Raw genomic sequence first — 14955 nt, 5'->3', positions numbered from 1 at the left:
TTATGCCTCCAGCACCTGGACTTCCTGGGTGGTCTCCCATCCAATTACTAACCAGGCCTGACCCTGCTTAGCTTCTGAGATCAGACATTGGGCTTGTTCAGGGTGGCATGGCTGTAGACCATGGACTGTGGCTCCACTGGGGTGTGAATCCAGGACCTTCTGCATGTAAAGCAGACATACTAACTGCTATACTATGGAACCATGTTCGCAAAATGACATTTTTAAGGGTATAACATTTATATTTCCTGGAAGAATTTTTCACTACTGAAGTTTTCTCCACTGATTCTTATAATAAATTGTCGTAACTAGACCTTTGTCATTCTTTAAATTAATATCCCCATGTGTTCTGACTACTGATGGTCTAAGAACTATACTAATAAAAATCAAACAATACATTTCAAAAAACAATACCTTTTGTTACTCAGTGATTCATATTTGGGTAAACGTCTTATTTTCTTATTATTAACAACATAAAAATACAAGAGACCACATTCTTTTCAGGAAATTACTTAATTTTTAGTTATTAAAATAATATTTAAGAATCGTTTTGCAATGAGTAAAAACAGGTAAAAAGGAAGTATCTGCTTTGCTAATCAAGAGTTAGTAGTAGGCAGTGTTTAGCTTTCTTGGGAAAAAGGATATTCTGGTTTGCAACCTTGATCCTAAAATTTAATTTAGGTAAATAGAGGAAACTCAACAGTGTTATACAGATATTTAATTTTTATTTGCAAACTTTTACTCAAGGTATAGTTACCTGATAAGCAAAAATTACTAAATTAGTCTAAATGTTAATTTCTCAAAGGATGGATTGCAGTAAAGATACCGATACAGGAGTAATTTTTGTTTTTGTTTCAATTTTGCTCCCAGTTCCAACTGCCTGATCAGAGAACTTGGGTAAGTTTCTTACTTATATTTTTAACTAAAGTAATATAGCATTAAAAGGAAAACAACTTATATTCTAAATTGCTATATGGACATAAAGAATTCTGAGCCCCTTTCCGTTAAATGATATGGCTTCAGAAAATACTTTTTCAGCTTGTCAAGCTGCAAAATCCTTTTTATAATTGGCCATTTAGTGTACTATAAATTGTTTACAGAAAGAAGTTTATTTTATAAATCTGACCCATTACATAATTATACCTTGATGTAGAACTCTTTCTGGGTGCTTAGGAGCATGTTGTTAAAAGAGGCTTTGAGATGCATCACTAAGTGGAAACAACCATTGTTTTGGGGAGCCCGTATCAGCATATTAAAGATGCTTTTGATAAAGCTTTCAAAAAGATAAAACCTGAATTTATGTGTAAACACAAGGTGATATTGGAATTCACATCCATATATCCTAGAACAGAACTTGGTTCTAGCAGTATGGAGAAATAAGACTAAATATTTTTAAAAGTCCATATCTAACTAATGAATAAATCTTTTAGCATTGGTTCGCACTTCCTCAGCTTTCAGTTCTATTTACAGATACAGTCAGTTCTGAGTTAATGATATTAGAGAACAGCTTTATCTTTTATTCAAGAAAAAAAATAGCCCTTATTTAGTTTCCACTTCCAAATAAACCTTGGGTCAATGGAAATATATACAAATAACATATCTTACAAGAGTGTATGTGCTTTTACTTCTTCATTCTCTTCTCCACTCAAAATATATTGATTCTGAGGTATGGGTAAAATCTTGGGATATAGTTCAACTTTCCTTTAGTCTCCATCTAATTGTATATAAATTATTTTAAGTTGGAGCACTTTAGCCTTTACCTGTTTCCTCTATCTGATGTTGGTTTTTCCTTTAGTAGAAATTTCTCCATTTTATTTTGTCCGCAGACCTAAGTAATGAATTGTGATTCTTCTCATCCTGATAGACGTTTAAGGATTAAGTTCATTCATTTTAAGACAGTTGGACAAACAGACAGACAGACAGACAGACAGACATTGCTTTAGGCAAAATTGTATAGTAGATGGGGTTGTTCTTTGATTATCCTGGCCTGTATTTCCAGTGTTCCTCATCTGCCTCTCTGGCAGAGATATGTCCTGAGTATCGTGCCTCATGGGCCTCATCTTTTCCCAGGTAGATTATTACTTGCCAGTAGCTACTTTGTTAGCTGCTTCAAGCATAAGGTACTATCCTCTACATATACAGCCAATGATTCCACCAACTTATGAAGTCAACTTCAGATATTAAGTTAGACTCCCGATAAGGCAATGGTATAGCAACTACCATCAGAATGCTTGGGAAACACTCCATTCCACTGATCGATAGGTTTTTCAGAGCTATGGTTTATATTTATTTTATAAAACATAGATATTAGTGGGAAATATTAAATATGTTTTTACTTTTCAATGGTAAAAAATTCTAAGTGATTTCATAATCATGATTGCAGAATGTGATACATGGAGTGAGATAAACATAAAATATGAATATTTACTTCCCCCAAATGCCCATGATTTTGAGATTTCTCAAGATTATCAAGTGAATAAATATAGAAAATTACCAAATCTACAAATTTTCCCATCATAAGTTATTTATGAAAAGTTATTTTATGAAAAGTTATTTTATGATAAGGCTTATTTAATCTAATTTGTAAAACATTAGGTCACATAATTCATGGTGCCATTAGACATATCATTTCATATAATCAGATTGTCACTTTAACAGCCTAAATGAGAAACTTCTTTATATCATCAATTATTGGTTGCCAGATAATAAATGTTAAGCTAAGCGCTTAGGACCCAGTTGATGATATCTTGCCTGCTGACATGTTTTTAAAAATACTAACTTTATTTGACTAGAGATAATAGCTACATTTTTTTGGTAAGAGCTAGGGAGTCGTGTCTAAATATTAGTTTGCGTCAGTATAAAGTTAATAGCCTCTTGGGGACTGGAAGGGGGTGAAATGACTTCCTCTTCCCGACATTTGGCTGCAGATACCATCAGCAGCTATTATATATGTAAATATAGATAACTGTTCCATAGAAAAAAAAACTCATTTACTGATCAGAGATTAAGCTATGACATTAATAGGACACAAAGCAATACATTTTAAAATACACAATCTAACTTTTTTCCTCCTTTATTTTCTCCGTTCTCAACAAATTTCTTATTCATAGTGGTGCACATTGCCTTCTTCATTGGATTTTTCCTAACTGAAAAAATATATAGCTAGATTCTGTTTCATTTATTCCAATTCATCTTGATTTTTAAAATACGTCAGACTTTAAAATGATTGTCAAAGCTTACTACTTTTATAAAAGGAATGTTATATAAGTCAGCCCAGATAGTCAGGAAAAGGCAGAGTTTTGACCCATATGGTAGATAAAGCTCATTTTAATCCAACTCCTTAATGTAAGATATTGATTAGGGCTGATAGTCACAACATTGCCAAATTACCCCAACTGGCAGATGTGTAAGTCAGTTCTATCTGTCTTAATGGGAAAATTTACTCTTCAGCCGAAGTCAAGTGCTATGAGAGCAAATATTATGAAGATGAAAGGAAGGATTCAGTGATAGCTTTTATGTTGCTTCAGTGGTTGCTAGCTAGACAGAAGGGGTGTGTGTGTGTGTGTGTGTATGTGTGTGTGGGGGGGGGTGTGTGTGTGTATAGAGCTACCCTCAACTCCCTTCCCATCTTCCTTCTCTCCTTTTCCCCACTCCAATTTAATCCTCTTTTAATTTGACACCAGAAGCCCAAGGTGGGGGTGGCTTATAAGAGAGACACTTGGGTAACCCCTATTCTTCTTCCTATTATCTTTAAAAATGTTGTTATTGAGTCATCAAGCTCATAATATATTTTCTTGTTTCTTGATGGTTTTCCCAAATCAAAACAATTTGAGGTAATCACAGTGATCTTTCTTCAAAAGGAGCTATTAGCAGCTACTAAATCAAGACACATTTCTCAACAGCCAGTTGCTCTTAAATAAGTTGAAGGACTTGTAGTTTATATGAGCTAGAGATGAAAGTTGAGAATAATAATAGTCATGAGTAAGCTTTTTTCCATATAAAAGGAAAAGGGTTTCTATAAGATGTATCGCCACAGGAATCTGAGTGTGTCAGCAGGGCAGACACTCAAATGATTTAAAACCACTAGATAATGAAACTTTACTCAAATATTAAATGTACATAAATAAAACATTTATAATCATCACCCATGCACTTACTATTCTGTCCAATAAATATATGCGATCATGACCCTTACCCTGGCTTGTTACTGCTAATCAGCCTGAAGGCCAGAGGTCATTTTTCATTCAGACAATTTATTCCACGGAGGGTAGAATATCAGAATGATTTTCTGCAAGGAACAATTAGAAGGAATAAATGCAAATAAAATAGTATCATAAAATATTTCTGGATTGATTTTTAATAAATAAAATTCCAAGTAATATGAAAATGCTAATGCTCTGGCTAGAGGGGGGATAATGACCGTATTCTGCAGGGACAGAGTTTCTGCCAACCTCTCTGAGCAGCATCATCATTCCATATCTCTGCCCTGTGATCAGTATGTGTCAAAATCCTTCATAGTGACAAATGTGCTGTCCGCTTGCATCTGTGGAGAATGTTTTAGCAGCTGAGTGATTATGAATCAAACCCCTGAGCTTATAGCCCCTACCGCCTCCCGATGCGTTCACATTTGTCGTCTGACAAGTAAATGTATCTTGACTTTCCTCTGAGATTTTTTTGCACTGTGTTTGAAGAAAGACATTTGGCAAATTGGCAGTGGTACCCTGTACGTTGCAATTTGTAGCTAGCATTAGGAGTCTGGGCATGAAATGGGAGGGCAGGCTCCAGGATGAAGGGAAAAGAAAGAGAGCTAACTACAACATGAATAGCCATTTAAAGAATCAACCTAAAATATTTCCTTTGTAAGAAAAGAATTATGTTCAGACCATTCTGTGAAGAATTTGCTCTGGTCTAAGAAGTCAAAATGGTATTCTGTCCAGCTTTGTGTCCATGAAATGTACTATTTTGTTAATTTTCCTTTTGAATAGGAAGTTTTGCCTTTTATTTTTAACCCGAGCTTATAAATTAGTTCTCCAAATCTGTCCTGCCATCTCATCAGCAAAAAAAAATTTTTCCAAAATGTCTCTAGCATTATCTACACAAAAAAAAAAAAAAAAAAAAAAAAAAAAAAAAAAAAAAAAAAAAAATCATCCTCTTGGGTTGAACGGTTGCTTGCATATGCAGTTGTTAACCATTTTTAATCCTTTCATGGAGTCTTCTGGTCTACTACCCCAGCTCTTTGAGAAACATTCAGAGTGCATATAAAGTGCAAACACCTTTTTAACAGCTCTCTGAGCTCTCCAGTGGCATAGTGCCCTGAGAACCAAATAAATAATGGGAGAGTTGATTTAACAAGATGTCCTGAGAGTTTGCTTTTTCTACTTAAAAAGTTCAGTAGTAAGCAGCTTCCAAATAAAATGTAAGCACTGAGGAAACTTAACATTTTGGGAGTATTGGAGGTATGGAGACAGTCCTTGTAACTGGATGGTGAGGTTCAAGCTAACTTTAAAATTAAATGCACTTTCTGATTGTGACTCCGTCAAAAACATGCGTAGGTGGACAAAAGCTTGAAGGTTATAAACAAAATAAATTAGGTTGTTTAAGGGGAAGAATTAGGCAGGGTAGTTTTTCTTCAAGAACGTTTCTCTAAGAGTGTGGTTATACTAATTGCTCCCCTTATCTTATAACACCCATGCCAAGTTATGTTATATGAAGTTAGAATATTATGAACTCTCCTTCCAACTCCATCTTTGTCCAGAACAAATTAATATTTCATCAAAATCCTTTGTATATGATCCCATTTAAAATCTAGTATACCCAGATATTAATTTAACATAGTCTTAGGCAAAACACCTCTTACCCATTTAATTTTTCTTTTTGCATTACACACATTTGGCTTAATCTGTAACTTTGGAACACTTGATGTTTTTCATGCTGAGAGTTCTTTTCATGGAACGCCATGCTTCCTACGGTTTTTATTAACTAGGCAGGCATACAGGACCTTTCCCTAGGATTTCCAGTTCACTATTGGTATCCATAACATAATATGAATGCTCTCATTTAACTTAATAAAAATCTAATTTAGCTTTATTATCTCATGTATTACATTGCTCAATTGTATAGCAGATTATTATAAAATGATCTAACCAAGGTCTTATGAGAAAGTCCACCCAGCATTTTATAAGCTCTATAAGCTCTGTTATTTCCAAAATCAATAAATTCTCTTGTTGTTTGTTTAATATTGGGACTCTGTAACCTCTTTCTACAGACTATTGCATTCAGTAGATTTGATGCTTCCTTTTTGTTAATGATGTTCTTGGTTTGCTAGCAACTGCTATAGAAGAAAAGATGTCAGATGGATCTTTCATGGTCTTGTGCTTTTACTTTTCAGATGTCAGCTATTGAAAACATGGCGGAGAAGCTAGAGAGCTTCAGTGCCCTGAAACCTGATGCCAGTGAACTTCTACAGTCAGTTCCCTCCATGTTCAACTTCAGAGCGCCTCCCAATGCCCTTCCAGAGAACCTTCTACGGAAAGGAAAAGAACGCTATACCTGCAGGTAACTGCAAAGTTAATTATGGCTGGCTTTCCAAAAATCTCCCCTCTGATTTCAAAGTCCCTGTTGTTTGTTTTAGAAATTATTCTTGATTGGATGATTAATAGCGACCATGATAGATCTCAAGCACTTCAAAGTACTCTTTATTTAGTGAGATATAAAAATAGTAGTTTTAAAAAATTATTATTACATGAGAATTTTAACACAGACCATTTGGTTGTAATAAATGAGGTTGGAAACAGTCCAAATACTATCTACTTGTTTCACTTTGATATTTATGAATTTTCTTTCACAGTTAATTATTTTCATCCAAAGGTATAATACTACTGTCCTCAAGCAAAGATTTATTAATTGTCATGGCATTGAAGAATAAGGCCATTAATGAAGGACGAATAAAGTCAATAAGTGAAGAAAGCTAGTTAATAAGTTTCTTGTTACTCATCAGTAATACAGTAAAGCTTGATTTTTGTTTCTGTTTTCTTTTTTTTTTAAATAAATTGTGCTTACAATATCTGAATTGTCTTCAGAAATTTGTGGCATCTGAGTCAGGCATATCAATTTATCTGCTCTTTAGAAAATGTGTCACTCTGTTTTCAGAAAAGGTTTTATAGAAACATACCTTGATGGATGAGGTCTTAGAATCTTGTCTGATCTGATACCGCTCAATGTACAGAGAGTTTTCACTGTGGTTAACATGTAAAATGAGTTGAAACATTTGAAATCTGTTTACATCAACCCAGAATCACAGACTCTTGTCATTTTTTTATTCCCTTGTCTGGTTTGGTTTTGTGAAAATAAAGATACAGAGTTAATAAAAGAGGTGTATGGGGGTTATCAAAACTGAAGTCTATTTTTGTCAACTCCTTGCTTATGCATAATCAATTCAACCAGATCTCGTAACACAGCCTTTATTTGTAGAGTTATTTATATCTGTAGAATGGCTTTGTTGCAAATTTTAAATACCAAAGACATGTGAGTTCCATGTAAGATTAATTAAATCAGGAATAAGCATCTGGCTTCTCTGTGACTTGAATGAAATAAAGTCAACTTTCTCTTATAAACATCTTTTCATAACAGATACTGTGGCAAGATTTTTCCAAGGTCTGCAAACCTAACACGGCACTTGAGAACTCATACAGGAGAGCAGCCTTACAGGTTTGACAATGATTTTTACTAAATATCTTGATAAATAATGTACGAATTAAAGAGGACTCAGTTACAATTTTAAAGGATGCTACTTTTGTGCATGCCTGAATGTATGTCTATTTAATTTTGAGTCAAAGAAGAATTAAATAATGGCAAGGATAAAAATTAGGAGAATCCCGATTTCTTTAATGAAAGCTTCTTACATCTCAGTTTAAAAGTTCTAACAACATCTAATAAATTTTTAAGAAATGTTAGTCATTTTTAATTATTTGAAAAATTATTTTAGTGTTTTCTCTCCCTCTGATTAATCAATGCTCTTTTAATGGACAGTAATCATGACTTTGCAGCCTTATTTCACAGCCTTAAATCTCTGCTAGGAGTTAACAAGTGACATATAACTTTGTTTTCTCAGTACAGTTAAGTCAATGTCCACAGCTCCTATTAGTAGATTTAAGGGATAAACCTTAAACCTGGGATAGAACACGTAAAGTAGAATATATTATAGAAAGAGGGGCAATTCCACCCACAATTTCTAAAGTACATTCTCCCTTCCAGTTTTAAAATATAATCTACAGTCTGTGGCCATGCCACCCTGAACAAACCCAATCCTGAATGATCTCAGAAGCTAAGCAGGGTCGGGCCTGGTTAGTACTTGTATGGGAGACCACCTAGGAAGACTCCGTGCTATAGGCGTAAAAAATAAAAAAAATAAGGGATTGTAAACTGACAAGGTCCTTGCAATCTGTGAGGTCAACCAAGGGTTGCCTCGCCTAAATATATATACATACATACATACATACATACATACATACATACATATGTATACACATATATTTTATACGTATATATGTGTGTATATATATGTTTTATATATGTATATATGTTTTATATATATATAAAATCTATATTGTTTAATGTGCAGTGCTTTGCATGTAGTATTAGGTACTCATTCATTCTTCGAAGAATGAATGTTATTTATCTTAAGTAATATAATTTTATTCTGTTTTGATATTCTTAGGTAATGCATATGTATAAAATTATTTTTGTCTGAGTGCTCATTTTTTTATTAAAATAAATAATTTATGAGATTTCGAAGACTTTTTATATACAAGAATAAGAAAATGGGCAGACTAATGCTTATTTGAAGATAATGAAAAATTTAGAAGAAAATTAGGGGTACTTAAACTTAGAAAATAATAAAATACTTTCGTAGATTCTCTGCTTTCCTAAATGTTTTATAAATCATTAATTATAAAAGTAATATTTCTACTTTCTATGTGATAGGATGAACTTGGTATAATAGGTCTCAGAAATATATAAAAATGGAAAGTGTTAAGCAATTGCCCTTTTTGAGAAAATTTCAGATCCCAGGGATTCTGCTTAAGTCAAAGAAAAGATTTCCACACTTATATTTTGTTGTGGCCAAGGGTCTGGTATGCGACTATGATACTATCTATGCTCGTTTTACTTTTTCTTTATGTTTCAATTCAGTGGTTTTATTCTACCGCATAAACAGTGCTGTTATTGTCTGTGTATTTTTAAAAATATTGTCCTCGCTGGAAATCTTAATTATTTATCCAGCTCCTCTGTTTTACAAGTGAGAAAAATCAGATCCACAGAGGCTAATTGCCTTCTGTAAAATCTGGTACTAATAGATCCAGAATTAAGACCCAAGCCTGGAGCTCACGTCTGGGTTTTGATATCATACTATGATCCCAAAGGCTCCCGTGACCCTTACATTTACATCCGAATTGTTAATTGTGTACTGCTTGTGATTGTGTTGTGTTCATTTTAAGTATCTCTGAAACTTAGCCTCTTAAGCACTTATTGATTTATTGGGGTAGAATGGAATGATTTTTTATTTAGGAGCACTCAACCTTTTGGCCCAGACATTATTAGCAAAGGAAAGATACAAAGTAACAGATCATTATTGGTTAGAACATCCTTATTGGCCAATTTTATTTATATTAGAGTAGATGATGTTTATTAGATTTGGAAAAGCCCCTTTTTATACAGGCAGAAAGTTGGAAGCATGTCAAAAACAAAATCTCTCTTCCTCACGGTTTGTGTAGAAAATGTTTTGAGAGAAAATTTTTCTAAAGTGTTTTACGGGAGTATAAGTTTTCTGTATTGGTATTTCTTAAGCTGTTCTACTTAATACAACACAATTGTGCTAATTGTATCGTGATTCTCATTGCAGTGGGCCTTGGAAGTCAAGAAGGTTATTGCAGAGAAAGCCATGACTGCATATATGCATATATAAAGCTGACGCTAAAATATTACAACTACTATCAATGTGGGGTTTCACACATTTTTAAATTAATATTGTAAGTGAGGAAAGTTGTAGAACCACATGATGCCAGAACAGTTTTTTAAGGGGGAAAAATTAAATCAGTCATTGAGTTGGTTTATTGATACTATGCCAAAGTAACTAGTTTAACAGATTTATTTTCCCCGTCGAACTAACTAGACTTCTGGCATCACGTAGAGACAGCTGTAGAAGCCCAAACACTTGGAGTGGAATGGGGTGATTTTTGATATAGAGCACTTGAGCCACTGAGTCTGTATTCAGAAGTGGGAGGAGAAGGGCCTTTCATACGTGAAAGATTGAGTTGAGGATTTTCTGGCTGCTAAGTTAGAAATTTTCACTTAAAAGTTATCTGGAGAAAGTTGATTTTTTATTTCAAGCAACACACATACAAAAAAAAAATCACATAAACATATAATGCAATCTTTACTTTAAGATACTAGAGAATACCCCATAAATGACCACTTTACTTCCTCACCTTTAAGAGCAGGGGGTAGAAGGGAGTTACATTTTTATTGTATGTCTCAAGGAGAACTTCAAAATAATTTATGATTTTTTTTTTAATCTCATGGAAGTCAGAAACAATTAGCTAACTAATAATACGTGTTTTTCTGGAAAACTGACCTGGTTTAGAGCTACCACAAACTCTTTAAGAAAAGTAGGAATGGAAAATTGGGGGAGTAGGAAGAGGGGAGGCTAATGAAGGCTTTTGTTTTGATTCCAAAAGGAGAATTTAGTGGCAGTCTTATTGTCTTTTCTAACAGTTTAGGTTAATAGAGTAAAGGGTTCGGGGGCTCCTAATCACTACAGATTATGAAAATCAGCATCTTTGTCATCAGACTAAACTATTCACATTTCCTCTGTTTTAAAAGTTTGGAATGTTTATTGCTATTTTGGAGAAAATAAAGGAATTTCTTTTAGGATTAGCAATTGAGAAAGTGAATTTACTAAGAAATTATTTAATCAGACTTTGAAATTTTGAATTAAAAATGATCTTTCTACTTTATTTGAAGAATATGTGAATTTGTTTCATATTAGTTTATAAAGAATTCAACTGTACAATCCTAAGAAGAAGATAGAACAATACTACTATTTCTTAATGTCTTTAATTTTGTGAGGTTTATTTAAAATATTAGAACTGATTAATGAATTTAGGGGCAATCAAATCACTAACATTTTATTAATTGTATTTTATAAAGTCATGAAAATATTTAAGGCAATTTGAATTGAAATATTGACTATGAATAGTTTTCTTGCCTGTGCCTTTTTTCTAAATGTTGTTTTATGGGTGACAATTTTGGATATCAGGGTTACTAGTCTTGAAAAATATCTTTTGATTTGCTTGCAAATTTTCCGTTTCTTTTTCAGATGCAAATACTGTGACAGATCATTTAGCATATCTTCTAACTTGCAGCGGCATGTTCGCAACATCCACAATAAGGAGAAGCCCTTTAAGTGTCACTTATGTGATAGGTGTTTCGGTCAACAGACCAACTTAGACAGACACCTAAAGAAACATGAGAATGGGAACATGTCTGGTAGGTAATCAGTTGTGTTATGAGGAGAAGATGGCTTATTATTTTAATTGAAAAGATAATTTTTATGCTCTCATTCCACTCTGACACAAAGCTCGGATCTTGTGAAAATTTGCAGCATGTTTTCGTTGAGACTTTGAAGTGATGTGGTCATTGAATAATATACAACTCGGAGCCTTATTTGAATTATTTTTTATTCTGGATTCATCTCAATGGGCAATCTGAAGCAAAGAGAATCATGACCCAAACTCACAGGAGACTTATAAATCAAGATTTCTTAAATTGCAAGGAACAATCTTTCCACTTATTGTCACAGAACCTGTCCCCCCAGGAATGGCAGGATTTCCAGAATGGAGCACCAGAGTATCATGCTCTGAATAGTAACCAAGAAACTATGGCTGCTTTTGCAGAAGGCCTGGAGTTCGGACAACCTCTCCAGGGTTATCTTTTAGAGATTAGTGATAGAAGATTGTGGACATGATCAGAGTAAACCATAGCAAGTGTTAGTGGTGTGTGGTTTTGGTCACAAATACTGATGGTGAATTAAGTTAAAAGTGACAAAAAAAAACTTTCCCTAACCCAGATCTGCCAGCATATAGTTAATAGAAGAAATGGTAGCTTTTCTTTGGCTTCTGATTATTAGATAATAAGCCATTAATTAATATTTACCAGCTGGCATATGTTTGTGGAGCTAACTTGTGTAGCCACAATTTGTTTCTAGTGAAGTAAGCAAGTGACTTGGGGTTGGGGTGGGGGCAAGCATGGAGTTCAGGAAAAGATATTTTAAGAACAGGAAAAAGTTGGATTTATGTGAAGTAGAGATCTTTACTTAAGCAAATTATTTTTTTATGAATTCTTACTCCACTGTACAGGCACATTTCTTATGATCGTGGATGACTACAACTTAGAGCTATATACTGTTCATTTCCCTCAAAGCCAAAAATATAATGTTCATGGTTTAAAAACATCCAATTTTAGAGACAGAAGTCTAATACAAAATAGAAAACCGGCTATACTTTCTAATGGTGTGCATCTTTACAGTGTACTATTATAATTTTTCTAGTCAGAACTATGTCAGAAAAAAAGATAAGTTAAAAATGTGATGTGTCAAAGTTGAATATTTATTTGTTGACCCATATTATAACTTTATTAAGATGAGGGATATTCTAACCTTTTGTTTTTGTCCTCTAGACTATTATGATGAACCATTAAATTATAGATATTTTGTGGGCAAATAAACAGTATGAAGTAAATGTTAATGTAACATTTAACTAATATAAAGTGTTTATAATTGTACAAATGTATGGAAACCTTATAACAATCTCGTGATTCAGGCATTATGATTCTAATTTTGGAGGTAAGGAAGCTGAAGATCCTCCTGTAATCAGCACATCTAATATTGTCCTTTTAATACTGTACGCAATCTCTGACTATGTGTCCTGAGTCTACCCACGGCTCAGTCCACCAAGTCAGAATGCAGAATTTTCAGCATGTTTTCAGTCTTTATTTGGTAACATACTTTAGCATGGGAGCAATGAATACATCTTGACGGCACCCGGGACTGTGCGTACAGAATCCATTTAAGACCTCTCTGTAATTTGCCTCCCCCATCTCCTTGCTGTATGAATAAAAATGTTTCCGTGTCTCAGTGGGACTACTAGGAGGAAGCTAGTGGGGGAAATAACATATTTGGGAGACTGTACCTCATGATTTCAATGGTTCAGAATATTCCCCAAGGGACTTTTATTTGCATGTGTAATATGATAAATTAGGAAGACTTTGACCTCCTATAGTTACTATTATTAATATTCAAATGAGCCTGTTTTTGGGGGGTGGGGTGGGGAGGGAAACACTGACCAAATGAAGAAAGAATAAGATTCAAAATAAACTTCCATATAAATAATAGTCTTTTTCACAAAAGGCTTTCTCTTCTGTCAGGTACAGCAACATCGTCGCCTCATTCTGAACTGGAAAGTACAGGTGCAATTCTCGATGACAAAGAAGATGCTTACTTCACAGAAATTCGAAATTTCATTGGGAATAGCAACCACAGCAGCCAGTCTCCCAGGAATACAGAGGAGAGGTAAAGCTAGTTTTATTCTTTTTTAAACTCTATAATTTTTGAAATAAACATGTTTTCAAATACATTTGCTATGCTTACTTTTGTGACGCTGCTATTGCTCCTACCACCAACGGCTGGTATTTAGTGAAAACAGATTTAGAACAAATGCTCTTTAAAGCATTTTACATGTATCAATTAATTTAATGACCATAATAATCCTATGAGATACCGACTATTATTAAGTGACTTTATCAGTGAAAAAAAGAGAGACATTGAAGATTAATACCTTGCCAGACGTCACACGAGCAGTAAGTGGGATTTGACCTGGGCCGTCCCATTCCAAAGTCTATATATATATCTGTTTCACCAAAATTTTCCAAGTAGAAGGGAAAGTCACAACAGGGATTCAATTTCATCACTGGTCAATAGTGGTTGCTACTATATGTCACAGGTTATATGTAGTACAGATAATATGTGACTATTATCTGACTATATATGACTGTATGTATCTGTATTTATATATGTACATATTTATACATAAAATACCCATTGAGTGTCATCTAAATATCTTTTCAGAAACCATTTTAGACATCTTAAGATTCTATCATTACTTTATATGCTGTCGAGTGGAGGCTTGTTTAATTCTGGCACATTTGTTTCACTGTGTGTGATCATCCTTGTTTTTAGTGGTCTGGTGCACTGGCTCCCTCTTATCAACATAAAACACATACGGCTTAATTCATGAAGAAAAACTTTTAATGCTGCTGATAATAATAATTAACACTTATCTAACGTTTTACATTTTATATGATGTTATGAAACATTATTATAATTTATCAAAACTCCTGAATCTTTCTTATCTTTAAGTTACAATTAAATATCTGATATTGAGATATTTAATTGTAACTAGGTTTTTCTGAACATAGCTATTCAATGGCCTATTAAATTAGGATGCTACACTGTTCATTTTAAAGTAATATGAAACTAGTTAATGAAAGTACCATTACTTTTCATCACACAAGTATTACTGTGATGTTAAAAGTCGAAGTGAATTATTTTAAGTAGTTTTCCCATTAAGGCAAGCTTCAAATAAACATTATTTTCCAAGAAAACATAAAAATTATAACTACTCCTGTCCTTCAACTTGTATAAAGTGTAACAAAGGAAAAAAGAGAGAGGTCTGCTATGACTTTCCCAGCCTCTAAGAAATCTTATAAGAATTAAAACTTGTGCACTTGGACAGTTGGAAGTATACTTTGCTCTGCTTACCCAGTTTTGTGTGTATGTGTTTGTGTGCATTTGTGTGAGAGAGAGACAGAGGGGAGACAGAGGAGAGAGAGAGATGAGGCAGATAA

General features: G+C 33.7%; 1 protein-coding gene across 9 annotated transcripts in view; it reads left to right on the top strand.

The window, feature by feature from the left end:
• MECOM (MDS1 and EVI1 complex locus) overlaps positions 1–14955 on the top strand; it is a 528538-nt gene that overhangs the window by 505145 nt on the left and 8438 nt on the right. For 7 of the 9 annotated variants that reach the window (XM_015588565.2, XM_015588562.2, XM_015588561.2 and 4 more), the window contains 5 exons: positions 868–894; positions 6386–6552; positions 7627–7704; positions 11372–11541; positions 13477–13621. In XM_015588565.2, the coding sequence (XP_015444051.1) occupies positions 868–894; positions 6386–6552; positions 7627–7704; positions 11372–11541; positions 13477–13621 (587 nt within the window). The remainder of the gene's footprint in view (positions 1–867; positions 895–6385; positions 6553–7626; positions 7705–11371; positions 11542–13476; positions 13622–14955) is intronic. The other 2 variants (XM_015588564.2, XM_015588563.2) reach the window with 1 other exon arrangement.

This window comes from Pteropus alecto, unplaced genomic scaffold (genome assembly GCF_000325575.1).
Source record: "Pteropus alecto unplaced genomic scaffold, ASM32557v1 scaffold33, whole genome shotgun sequence".
Lineage (NCBI taxonomy): Eukaryota > Metazoa > Chordata > Mammalia > Chiroptera > Pteropodidae > Pteropus > Pteropus alecto.
This window is presented reverse-complemented; position numbering and strand designations above follow the sequence as displayed.